We start from the raw sequence: 13,623 nt of genomic DNA on the forward strand, positions 1-13,623 counted from the left end.
GGGGTAAACAATAATGGGATTGCAGTCTCAACTAATAAACACAATATCTGATCCACAATAATACATACACGGTCACCAGTCCTGGGTACATGCAGTAGTGCTTGTGGTGGGTGATACAGGTTAATTAGTGACAATTGGTGAAGTGCTGTTCCGGCTTAGTGCTGGCCCTTGGTGACAGCTCCGGAACTGTGTTAGCTGTCTAGTAACGCACAAGACAAACAAAACACTCACAGTACTTTTTACTACTCAACGGGGTCCCTCACAGTCCTTCTTAGTTTATAAACACAAACCAGTGCGAAGGAACAGATTGACCCCTTGGTAAACGAGTGCAACCGCCTCTCCAATCTGCGGCTGCCACGTTGTTTCCCTTCCAGGTCAATGCGTTATTGCAACAGAGTCTCGCCCCCTTTCTAGCTGGCCGACTTCCCTTGAACTCTGGGAAAGAACTGTCAGGCCAGCCCGTCCAGGGAACTCTGCTTAGCGCCCTCACAGGTCGGGAGGGAGGTTTACCACCAAGAATCATTGTATTTCTGTCACAGCACACCATGAGCCATTTTAATGTCTCTAACATAATATTGACTCACCTCCATATCTGCAACTTTTCACACCTCTGCACTGTAGTCACAGTCAGTAGGTATTTGCAAAATCAAATTAGACAAGGAGCCTACCTGAACACCAGTATTCACTTTATATATTCTCCACATCTTGCCAGGCTCGAGGGTTTTAACCAGCTCCATGACAACATTCAGGCATATTAATGTATTTCACAGTATAATGTGTAATAAAGTCAGTCAGGGCTACTATGTAAGCCTGAGAATGCAGAGAGCCTTCTGCCCTGTACTTCACCATCCTTCCTCTGGAGGGGTCAGTCTGACTACAGGGGAGTCAGAAAGACAACTCCATTGCCCAGAAGGCTTTGGGTTTCATGAACAGCTTAAATGGCCTACAACAAACCTGTTGTCTCTAAGATACCACCACACCAACTGAGAAGAAGTTATCTGTAGTCTGGGTGACTGTTATGTTCTGTGTGAACCTGAACACATTAATGTTTTTGTTACAGGGAAATGGTTTAGCCATCCTGTGTTTAGCTAGAACCGAGTGACTAAGTATAGCTAACACCTTCTAAAGAAGTTAGGCTGTTTGTTTTGTTTATTTTGTTTTTTGCGACATCCGTGAACTGAATAAAGAACACCACGAGTGTTGTTGTACTGCAATTGAAGTGTCCGCCTGTGTTTATTACAAACATATACCGCACCAGGTGGCCACCTCGTCACAAATGACAAAACTAAACATTAATTATAAAATATATAAACAATCATTCCACAGCAGAAAACAGTACATTTGAAAGCATATTAATTTATTTTCATTTAAATCAATATATATAACAGTAAAATGATGGCGAAAAACATGTACTTTATATATTTTCAAATTAAATTAACAGTAGAAAGCTACAAAATTACAATAATCATAGGTTATTTTAATGTAAAAAAAACCCACTTTTTTTTAAACTGTGATGTGATTTAAAGGAATTTACACTGAGAAAAACTAACCATTTCACCCCATAAATTAAACCAGCTGAAGTTAGACAGATACGTTTTCATTATTTAGTGTTTATAACTTATCTGATTATTAGAGATAAGAGCACTTTCTGAAGCAAAATAAGGTTAACACATGTATTGCCCTCCCCCCAAAACAAAAGCAACCCCCCCCCACTATAAGAAAGCTTTTTTGATAAAATAATGATAATTCCAAAGACATTCTTAGGTAAACGACCCGCTGTGTCACTTGACCACTACTGCCATATTAAAGTACATACTGTACACAAAATAATGATACCAAATGTATTACCCTTGCCCCCAGAAGAGTGCCTCAAAATCACAGGCAAATAATACTACTAAAATACAATATGAACAAGGATGCAACAAGTTAGGATTACAACAAGTTATATCTACAATGACATAATAGTAGTGCAATAGTGCATTAGCTGAGGATCCAGTAACGTGGTGCTTAGGTCTGGCAAGTCCAGTGCATAGTAGGAGGGGTAGATCAAGAGAGCTACAAGTGCAGTCTAAACAGGTAGATCTTGAGGAAGCGGCTGAAGGCAGTGAGAGACGGAGCAGTCCTGAATTTCTCCAGTAGCTGGTTCCACCACAGAAGGGCTAGGGAAGAGCAGGAGGCTGGAGAGTGGAGGGAAGGCATGACCAGTTGCATAAAAGGTTACTGTGTTGCATAAAAGGCTCTATAAAAATGATGCTTATTAATATTATTGATTATTATTATATTTATTTGTCTTAAGAAGACAGTGGCTACCCTTTAAAGGCGTGGATACTGACGCCTGTACTAAATCCAACCCGCGGAGCAGTGCTATAACGAGGCACAGATATGAACCAGAGGTGGGACAAAGCGCACCTTTGGGATGCTTAAAAGCAGATTTTGCTGCCTGGACCGCAGTGGAAGAGCGCTCCAGTATGGACCCAACACAGTATGCAGTATAATCGTGGTGTGCTGTGCACTCCGTAATATAGTCATACGTGGAAGGATGGCTGTGGACATAGAGGGGATTGAAGTGGAGCCACTGTACCACCATACCCAACAGAGGACACCTGAAGAAGGGAGGCAGAGACATGCTCAAGTTATACGTCATTTTTTTTTACTTGTAATCAGGCAGTCGCACGACTCTCGCAATGCTAGAGATCTTGCTAAGATGATGCAACAAATATTTAAATTAGTATATTGCGGCGCTCTTCATTAACATATTTTCTCTTAGTACATACAACAAAATGTATACTTTGGGAATTGTCAAAACAAAAATGCAAATTGTGGTATGTTTGCGCTGTGACTGACCCATCTTAGTACAGCTACCCTCAGAGTCAAGATGCTGCAGTGAAAGCGCTGTCGTGCATGTTTATTTACAAAAAACTAACAAAACAGGAACAAATTAAAGACTTAAACAAAACACAGGAACCAACACCAAAAACAATATTCACCTTTAGGATGGGCTGTAGCCTTCACTAAAGGTTCTCCTAACAATCCTTCTCCCCCCAAAAAAGGCTTTTTTTCCCCCCATGTGGCCATTCCCAAGCTGGCATTTAATTATCTTGTTAGGGAATGGCCACATGCGCCACCTGTGGGTTCTGGCAGGGATGGAATTAACCCCATCCCTGCCGAACTTACATTCAACATACCCATTCTTTATTTACACATTTACACACTATTTACAAGACAGGCTGCCACCCTGTCACACACCTCCCCCATTGTGCAACACACACATAGCCGCAATCAGGCAGCTCCCCCCTTGAATAATAACCCTATCCATTTTAGTTTTTGTGGCTTCTTGTGGGTGGTTTGGAGGGCGGGCCGGTCCAGACTCTGGTGCCTCTACCAGGAGACCAAGGACCGACGAGAGGGTACCCAGGCACAGCCTCAGGCAGAGGTGCAAGCCCCGGTGACTGTGCAGAGATGTCTGGGCAACCAGGGAGAGCAGAGCAGGAGACCAGACTTCTGACTGTGCCTGTCGGTGCAGCGACCTGGGAGCTATGCCCAGGTCCAGACAAGAAGGCCAGGTGCTGGGCTCCTGAGTGGCGCTTCCGGTAAAAGGCACTCCACGTGGCGTGCAGGATTCGCCCTATAGCCTGGAGGTGGCCAGTTCGATTCCAAACTATTCCACTGCCGACCGTGTACAGGTGTGCCCAGGGGGCGGCGCATAATTGGCTGAGCGCCGCCCGGGGGGGGGGGGGGGGGCAGGTGTAACAGTCTGGAGTCTGAAGCCGGTGGACACTCCTCCCCCTCTGGCACTGTAGATGGCAGTGGCTCCTCCCCCCTCTGGCTCTCAGGACGACAGTGGCGGCACCTCCCTCTTTGACACTGGAGACGGCAACCACTCCACCCCCTCAGGTACTGGAGACGGCTCCTCCCCTTCCGACTCTGAACGGCAGCGGCTCCTCTCCCTTTGCCACTGGAGACAGCTGGGCTTCTCCCTCTGGCACTGGAGACAGCAGGCATTCTCCCTCTAACACTTCTCCTTTTCTTGCCTCCAGAAATGACCACTCCTCCACTTCTTCCTCTTTTGGGCAGGTCGTTCCTCCTTCTCGGGATATTGGAGGGGGCAGCATACCACTGAGTGCCCAAACTCCCCACAGGCGAGGCATCAACCTTAGTCATCAAGGCAGACGAGGAGGGTGTCTAATCCACAATCTACCTCGTCTCGCTAAGGCCTCCATAAATTGAAGGTTTTCATACAGGCACAAGTCTCAGAGGTGCCCACCCTCTCTGCAGGCCCCCACAACCCAGCTCCTCTTCCATTTTCTTTTTTTCCCACTGCACTTCCGCTGTGAGTCTTTATGGGGTGTTATCCCACTTCTGACAACACATGTGACAGGACAGTGTCAGGAAGGAGACTCAAGGCCTTTGCACACTTGATCCGTTCCATCATTTAGAATCCGTCTTCCGAAAAAGTCGTCAGTCAATCCATTGCACACTAGATGCGTTAATATCGTACTTCAGAGCGCTGATGTGCAGAGGCTTTATAGTAAATATACCTAGTTTCAATATTTTAATAAAAAATAAATACAATTCTGTTAATTCTTACATAACTTTGAACACAAAAAATGTTAAATGTAGTATAAACTTAATGATCAGCAAACGCTGATGGAAAACATTTGCTAATTATTACATTTCTACTAGACTACAATAATGTTGTTATGCAATACATAAAAAAAAAAGTTGGGAAGCTAGCAATGAGCTACCGAAAATACTTTCCATCACTTTCATGTACTGCCCCTTTTTTCTGATTGTTATAAGCCCTGAAAGCTCTTGCCATGTACGCTTCTTTTGTGTCAACAGGTTAGGCCATTGTTTTTTCACTTCCTCGAGTACAATTGAAATAAAAAGTATATGCTTGTAATAACCTATACTGCACAAAATCAACGTTTCCATGTTTTATAATACATATCATTCATGCCCAAGACCACGGCAATGTCTTTCCATATGTGTTCTTTTTTTTACAAAGTCTTTGTAATGTTTGTTGGATTTATCATAAACTCATTTTTGTTTGGCGGCACACACAATTAGATTTTCCATTTTGTTCAGGGTACTGCAGGAACCCATGTGTCTTCCCAGTCATTTTTCATTGGTCAATGCCATTTTTAACACACGTCAAATTTAATCAAATCGAACAAATCCAAAATTTGACGCATCACCGTCGTACGACAATTACGGACTCAGTGTGTAAGGTGTATTAGGGAATTGTAACAGAAATACAATGAGTTTTGGTTGTAAATGTCCCTCCCGACCTGTGAGGGCGCTAAGCAGCAAAAGGAGAGGTCTTTGGACAGGCTGGCTTGACAGTTTTTTCCCCAGGCCGGGAAGTCGGTCAGTCTGGAAGAAGGCGAGACTGTTGCAGGAACGTATTGACCCTGAAGGTAAACGACGTAGTAGCTGCAGATAGATAGTTGAGACAGCTGCACTCGTTTACCAAGGGGTCATGTGTGATAGCATTAAGGGGACAGAGAATCTTGGTTCGTGATACAAGGAACTGGAAGGACCGGGAGAAATCCTTAAAAAAACTAAAGAAAAAGAGAGTTTGTGAGTGTTTTGTTTGTTTTGTCGTTGTTAGTAATTGTCTTTTGTTTTTGTAAATTCCCTAGATGGCTAACATGTCTCCGGAGCTGTCGCCTTGGGCCAGCACTACCCGGAACAACACTGCACCACAGTCACTGTATAATTGTTATCACCCACCACGAGCACTACTGCACGCACCCGGACTGGTGACCATTGTGGGGCGGATAACGTGTCTTTATCATTTGGACTACAATCCATTTATTAGTGTTTCTTCTGTGCTTTACACATTGGTGTGTATTGTTGGAGGTTTATTGTTTGGTCGCCAGACCGGGAGTTATAAATAAAAGACCCCTTTCCAAACGGATTACAGTTTCCTGGTGTGTGATTATTTCTGTACTGCACCTGTTTCAAATCTACTCTGCACCTGTTTCAAATCGCCAGCCACTTTGCCACAGGAATGCACGTGATCGTTTTTTTCATTTTAGACGCACGTTAAATTCAGATGCGTTATCAGATCCAGTGTGCCTACAGAGTTAGGAAGCTGCAGTGAAAGCGATGGTGCACATGTTTATTTACAAAAACACCAACAAAACAGAAGCAAAATAAAGAGTTAAACAAAACAGGAACAAACACCAAAACAATATTCACCTTCAGGCTGGGCTGTAGCCTTCACTAAAGGTTGCCCTAACATCTCCTCAAACTGGTCCACCAAACAAAGGGTTTTTCCTTCGCCACCGTGGCACTGCCTAACGAAAAACTGACAAAAACTGAAAAATGTGACATTTCGAAATCTAAAATGAAATACTGTACTATTAGTATTGCTTTTGGCCACAGCTGTACAAGCAAAACTTTTCCCTGTATTGCTAACAAAACAAACAGTATACTATTTTGCTCAATGTTTCATATGTCTCATTGACCTATCAATGGTTTTGAAAATTCGTGACACAACGGCTCATTTACCTAAGAGAGAGTACTTTTTAGATTTTTTTTTTTTTTGGGGGGGGGGTAATTGCCTGTGATTTTGGGGCACTCTTCCAGGGGCAAGGGTTATACATTTTGTGTACAGTGTGTACTTTCATAGTGGAGTAGTGGTTAAGTGACACAGCGGTTCCTTTCCCTAAGAAAGTAATTGGAATATCATTATTTTGTTTAAAAAATTCCTTTTTAGTGAAGGGGGTCAGGGTATTTGCCTGTAACTTTGGGAGACTCTTCCGGGGGCACGGGTAATACATTTGGTATCATTATTTTGTTACAGCTAGAGCTTTCAAATGGTAGCTGTGGTTAAGTGACACAGTGGCGCGTTTAACTAATAATTGGAATATCAATAATTGATTAAAAAATAAGCTTTTTTAGTGCTGGCGACGGTGGTGGTGGGTATTTGCTTTCGATTTAATACATCATACATACATGCGCTCTTATCCCATCCCAAATAATCAGTTAGACAAGTTATAAACACTAAATAATCAATACACGTCTATACCACATCCGAATATCAAATAAGTGTCTAACTTCAGCTTCAGTATTACCTTATTGTGCGATACTTTATTCTCACGGATCTGACTGCCGAATGTGGCGAACAAAAGAAATCTATTGAATAAAGTTTTCAAGTGTACTAGTTAGTTTAGGTGAAAAAATGCAGCTGTTTCTGCAAATCATTGTAACCAGCAAATGCTGCGGACAAGCAAGCGTACTACATTAGTTTTATCCAAGTTCACAGTACTACGAATCCACTTGAACAAGATCATTATGAATCTGATTTGGCACGCTGCAATCGGGATCTTGCTTAGTCTCATTTAGCAGATGTTCCACCTGTGATGATTAATTTCTGGTGTGCTGCAATCGTCATTAGCAGGTGTACTAAATTTAGTCCAATCAAGTGGACTAAACTTGTTTAATACACTAGTTAGACACATGAAGTGGACTAAACGTGGCACGCTGAAATTGACCCCATTCAGTTTTAAGATTAAATTAAGAGAGGACTACACTCCCCACAATCCCACTCGAGGAGAGACCGATACCAATGACGTTACTTCTCTGGTTTCCTTTTCCCCTACTTCCTGTACGAATGTAAATGGTACACAGAACCACAAGAGAAAGGCTGGGGCATCAGAATTAAAAATATTAGCTGCTGAAGTCGCAATTAATATAACAAAACAAACTGAAACACTACAGGATAAAAACTCGGCGTGTGAAATGGAGGCGGTGCCTCGAATGCCAATGATATGGCTAGACTTGAAGGAAGCCGCAGAATTTCAGTTCGGTCCCTCCGTCAAACAGGTAAGAGGAGAACGAACCAAGAAGAGGAGACTGGTGGGAGTGAGGGACGTAGTGTGTGTGTGTGTCTGAATCGCAGTCGCAGTGTGTCTGTGATCGCGGTGTATAGACTCGAATGTCTGACCTCGACATTAAAATAATGATGTACAATCAATGGTGTTGTTGGATCACGTAATTACAGGCCTTGCTAGTACTTACAGCATTATTATTGTTTTGACACCCATATCACAGAGAGTGTGACGTTCGCCTCTTATGTTTGCGTGTGTGTGCGTGTTAGCGGTGGACTCTTGTCATCTCACTAGCTGTGTTGATGGACAGGATGAAACCAGGAAGGATCGCATACAGCCGGCCTCTCAAAATAGTTACTCTGTCAAGATCTCTTGATCAAGATGACGATGGTGTGTACTGACTGTCTGGGTGTGACTGACTGTACTGTTCCCACAATCCATGACATGCAGTTTGTCCGCATACATGAATTCAAGCTCCGCTGTATATTAATTATTGTTGGAGATCAAGTCAAAGGTCTCTCGTTTAAGTCATGGTTTAGGTTGGGTCGGTGTCCCAGGAGGATTGCTCAGGCATAATCTAGCAGATTTCTAGACTTTTCTCTGCTTGGGTTGACTCCAGCTTCAATCAGCTGATCAAACCTACCTGGCATCTACTGTATACAGTAGCTGAAACCGCTTAAATTGAGCTGGGTCTGCCCGGCATGCTACTGAATGCGACTGTTCTTCGTGTTTGATTTGCGATAGGCAGAGCTAGGGCTGGAGATTATACAGCTTTCAAGAAATGTATTCATGTAATATTGCTTTTTCACTGCCCACAATTTGGAGATAACACACACACACACACACACACACACACACACACACACACACACACACACACGTATATACGTTATTTGTTTTCATTGCAGTTATACCTCTTTCACCCTATTCCTATTGATGTACACAGAAGCGAGAAGCGTCTATAAAAAATATATATTTTTTTTTATTTAAAATGTATACATGACATGACGTTCTGTAGATGGCGTGGGTTGATTCTATATTAGTTCCCCCCCCCCCCCCCCCCCCCCCCCCCCCCCCCCCATGTCTAAGCTTGCACAGCAGTGTGTGTGTGTGTGTGTGTGTGTGTATATATATATATATATATATATATATATATATATATATATATATATAGTTATATTGTGTTGGGGCAAATATTTGAACAAATATTTCTGACATGTATTCGGAAACACAAATCACATGTTCGTATTCGCTAGAAATGACAAAAAATACCTTGCATTTATGTACCTCACCAGAAGTTGCGAACAGTTTAAAAAATGGCAAATGAAAAAGAGCTCCGAGTGATATGTGAGATTTAATATATAAAAAAAACCCAAACTAAAAAACAGGATCAACACAGCAGCTCGCGCCTCTATTTAAAAGTTTAAGACAGCAAAAAGTAAACATACCAGATTATGCGTGTGCATGCATAGTGAAATCTATGGAAAGCCGTCTGGGTCAAAAAAGCATGTCAGAATCTCAAGGGACAGAAAAAAGGCAAGCACGTCATTCTGAAATGCTTCACTTAAACAGTGCCCAACTTGCTGGAAATGTTGTGTAGTGATTTTTAAATAGATTTTATATATTATGTATTTTTGTTGCGACTTTCTGTATGTGGAATGTAATAAGTGAGAACCAAAACGGCGAGTTCTTTTCCCCTTCGTTTTACAACGCCATTTCCACGTTTGTTTTATTTGAAGTGTTTAAAGTTAAATTTCATTTTTCGTTTGCTTGTTCAGCTACAAAACAAGGCACTTTATGCAAACGTGTCTATGGCCACTGTTTACTCTGAAGAAACGGCAATGGCAATGAAAAAAAGTAAAAAATAAATAAAATGCGATGCAAATTTTATGTACTATATTTCGGGAATAAAAAAAAAACCATTTAACTTGAACTGCTATTTGACCTCCTTTGTTTTGTAGTTAATTCACTGGGGTAAAGTAAGGCTAACACAATGTATTCTTTACTCCTGGGATATTTTTCCACTTTAACGTGTTGCATATTGTAACGTCTTGCTGTAAAATAAAGGCACACACAGGACCACGCCCCTGGCAGAAATAAAGCAGAGATTGTTAAACTTAGTAAATGGCGAACGAAATAATTAGTTACCGTTCTGTACATACAAGTTTTATAGGGCTGCAACAAAGGGTACATTTTGACCTTCGAAGGTTCAGAACGCATTACCGAAGGAAGGTTCGAACCTTCGATGGTACTCATTTGCATAATTTACTGGTGATGTCACCATAGCTACTAGTTTTATATTTGATTGAAAATCCTATTATTCTTGCGGATAATCCATATAAATGGAATAAAACATGCACACGTAGTTTAAAAATACGTTATATAGAATAATCATGTTTTTATAATTTAAATAAAAATACACGTTGTTTATTTACAAGTAGGGCAGCAGTGTGGAGTAGTGGTTAGGGCTCTGGACTCTTGACCGGAGGGTTGTGGGTTCAATCCCCAGTGGGGGACACTGCTGTTGTACCCTTGAGCAAGTTACTTTACCTAGATTGCTCCAGTAAAAACCCAACTGTACAAATGGGTAATTGTATGTGAAATAATGTGATATCTTGTAACAGTTGTAAGTCGCCATGGATAAGGGCGTCTGCTAAGAAATAAATAAATAATAATAAAAGTAATTGCGGATGCTTGCAGTAAGCTTGCATTGCACAACTGGTGCTGACTTAGGAAAAACACATCTTTATTTAACAGTCACCGTTCCAAGCAGGTTATCAGTCACATTTTACTACTACTAAAAATATTAGTAATACTACTAATAGTATGAACTTACGCTTGTCAAGTGCTTCTGGATAACACAAGCTGGGGGGGGGGGAGGGGGGGAAGAGAAGGTGCTCAGTTTTCGAAATTAAAATTATTAGTGTTAGCATATATTTTGTGTGTTTCAACTGTATTCTACCATAGCACTTCTCTCTTACACTGTCTTGTACACCAGATATTCAGTACTTATTTTACTGAAGCACTACAACCGCTATAGGTACCGCCCCAGTGCTTTGGATACTATACCCAGCTCCATACACGGCAGCAACGCCATATATAGTTGCTACATATAACAATTTGGTAGTGGATTTTAATACAACAACTTTTGTTTACGTAATATGCATTATACAAATCAAAAGATCAGATTTTGCATGTGAGTGACATTTAACATGTGATTTATAGTATTCACACATTGTCAAACAGTTTCTGTTAACAGGAAAAAAACAACAACAAAGAAAACAGCGCGTCATTGGCATCTGACGAACCTTCGAAGGTTTGAAACAATGTTCGAATCCTGGCTAGCGAACGAATCTTCGTACACAGCTCTACTGTTTTATACACGCACACTATCCTATTACAGTAGTGCTTCAGCAGGGGGCGGGATGATGTGGGTGGTTCCTCCAATTAAAACCGGTGCTCAGATCACGTGATATACTACTACTGTGTTTCAGACAGACAGGACTTCTCAATTTCATTGCTCCTCTATTTATTTAAAAAAAAAAAAACTCTGGGCTCCTCCAATTAAAACCTGTGCTCAGATCATGCGATCTTCTACTGCTACTACTGTGTTTAATGGGAGATAGTTTGCCATGGAGGCAGAGCTTACCCTCATAAAACAAAAATGCTCCTCCAGGACCACAACACCACCTGCCACTGCTAGTACTCTAAGTGCGTTTCTCAGCAGCCAGGATTGCTGTTAATTTAGGAATGTTGAATCTAGGGTTTAGGTTAAAATGTATTTTTTCTTAAATTTTAGTCAATAATTGTATTTTATTGTGTATATATTCTGTAGATAGATATATATAATTACACACACACAGTGCCGTGAAAAAGTATTTGCCCCCTGTCTGATTTTCTGCATTTTTTTTCACATTGTATTTGGTCAGATTTTTTTGTGGGTTGAAGTAATAAATATATAGAGGGGGTCTGAGAGAAAAAATGACACCAAAGTTTGGTGCTTCTTTCATTTGTTTGGTGTGCAAGGTAATCAAACATGCAATCTTCAGGTGTGAAAAAGTTAGTGCCCCCCCTAGTTAACTCAACCCAATTAAAGGGATAATTAGGGTCAGCTGTTTGAGTACTTTGGTTAACAACCAGGCCTGATTTGGGCCAGCCCTGCCCAATATAAATCTGACTAACTTTGGCCCTTACCATCAGAGTGAAGTTGTCAGCACACAGATTCTAGAGGCACATCATGCCACGAACAAAAGAAATTCCTGAAGACTTCCGGAAAAAAGTTGTTGATGCCTATCAGTCTGGAAAGGGTTACAAAGCCATTTCTAAGGCTCTGGGGCTCCACCGAACCACAGTCAGAGCCACATTGTCCAAATGGAGAAAGTTTGGGACAGTAGTGAATCTTCCCAGGAGTGGCCGTCCTGCCAAAATCTCTCCAAGAGCAAGACGTAAAATCATCCAGGAAATCACAAAGAACCCTAGAACAACATCCAGGGATCTGCAGGCCTATTTCCACTCGGCTAAGGTCAGTGTTCATGACTCCACCATCAGAAAGACAATGGACAAAAATGGGATTCATGGCAGAGTAGCAGGGCGGAAACCATTTTTCACTAAGAAGAACATGAATGCTCGTCTCAAGTTTGCCAAAAAGCACCTGGATGATCCTCAAGAGTTCTGGAACAATATTCTATGGACAGATGAGTCAAAAGTGTAACTTTTTGGCCGACATGGGCTCCATTATGTCTGGCGAAAACCAAATACTGCATTCCACAGTAAGAACCTCATACCAGCGGTCAAGCATGGTGGTGGTAGTGTCATGGTTTGGGGATGCTTTACTGCATGAGGACCTGGACACCTTGTCATCATTGAAGGAACCATGAATTCTGCTCTGTATCAGAGAATTTGTATAAAAGACAGCAATAATAATAATAATAATAGGGGAATAAAAATGTAGCTACTGTAACTCTCCTAAACCGATGTCCATATGATTTTATTTTGATTACTTTTTTAAAACCGTTACTCCGCAGCACTCTGATAATATAACCATAAAAGGCTGTGTGTATGTGTGTATATATATATATATATATATATATATATGTATGAGCTGCTTTTTGTAATGAAGGTGGATTTAATTATTCTAATTGTACTGTTTAGAGCACAAATTCCTCTGGGATCCGAGGGATGAACAATATTTTAGAAGAGGAAAATGAGAGGCAAAACTCTCTGAACTCAGTGGGATTCTAGGTGTTAATGGCACGGGAACAGCATATAACAGTAGCTATTTTTACAGCATTTAAAGAAATTAAGAATTATCGTTCATTTTTATCTACGTGTAGTACTGTAGGTTAAATTGAGTTTTACATAGTTGGCTTATTTGCTTTTATTCTGTAAACGTTACTACTTTATTATTATAATTATTAGTTGATCAATTATTTAAAGATGACAGTAATACTAAATAATTGTACTGATGCTTGGTATTTGTAAGTATATGACCTGAAAACCAGAACCACGTGACGTGGTTCTTAAATATGATTGGATATTGCTTGGATTAAAGGCAATTTGTATCGAATGCGAGTTTACTGGTAGTTGTTTCGTGTAACAGGTCAAATCCCCCGTGGTGACGTCATAGGCAACACGTTGCAACAATTTATGTTGCCAGCGCATTGACTCGTGTAACAAGAGCCTTAAAATAAGGCTTCTGTCCACCGTTACAAAGGGGGAGAACTATAGTGAAATTAAAAGGTATCGCTGCTTTTTTGGAGATTGAAAACATCAGAGTATATGA

At 41.1% G+C, this 13,623-nt stretch overlaps 1 protein-coding gene across 1 annotated transcript in view; it reads left to right on the forward strand.

Moving 5' to 3' along the window:
* The first annotated feature begins 7,498 nt into the window (after positions 1 to 7,498).
* LOC117394793 (tyrosine-protein phosphatase non-receptor type 23-like) overlaps positions 7,499 to 13,623 on the forward strand; it is a 36,363-nt gene continuing 30,238 nt past the window's right edge. The window contains exon 1 of the mRNA XM_033993374.3: positions 7,499 to 7,836. Within this exon, the coding sequence (XP_033849265.2) occupies positions 7,753 to 7,836 (84 nt within the window). The 5' untranslated portion in view covers positions 7,499 to 7,752. The remainder of the gene's footprint in view (positions 7,837 to 13,623) is intronic.

This window comes from Acipenser ruthenus, chromosome 3, assembly GCF_902713425.1.
Source record: "Acipenser ruthenus chromosome 3, fAciRut3.2 maternal haplotype, whole genome shotgun sequence".
In the NCBI taxonomy this organism is placed as follows: Eukaryota; Metazoa; Chordata; class Actinopteri; order Acipenseriformes; family Acipenseridae; genus Acipenser; species Acipenser ruthenus.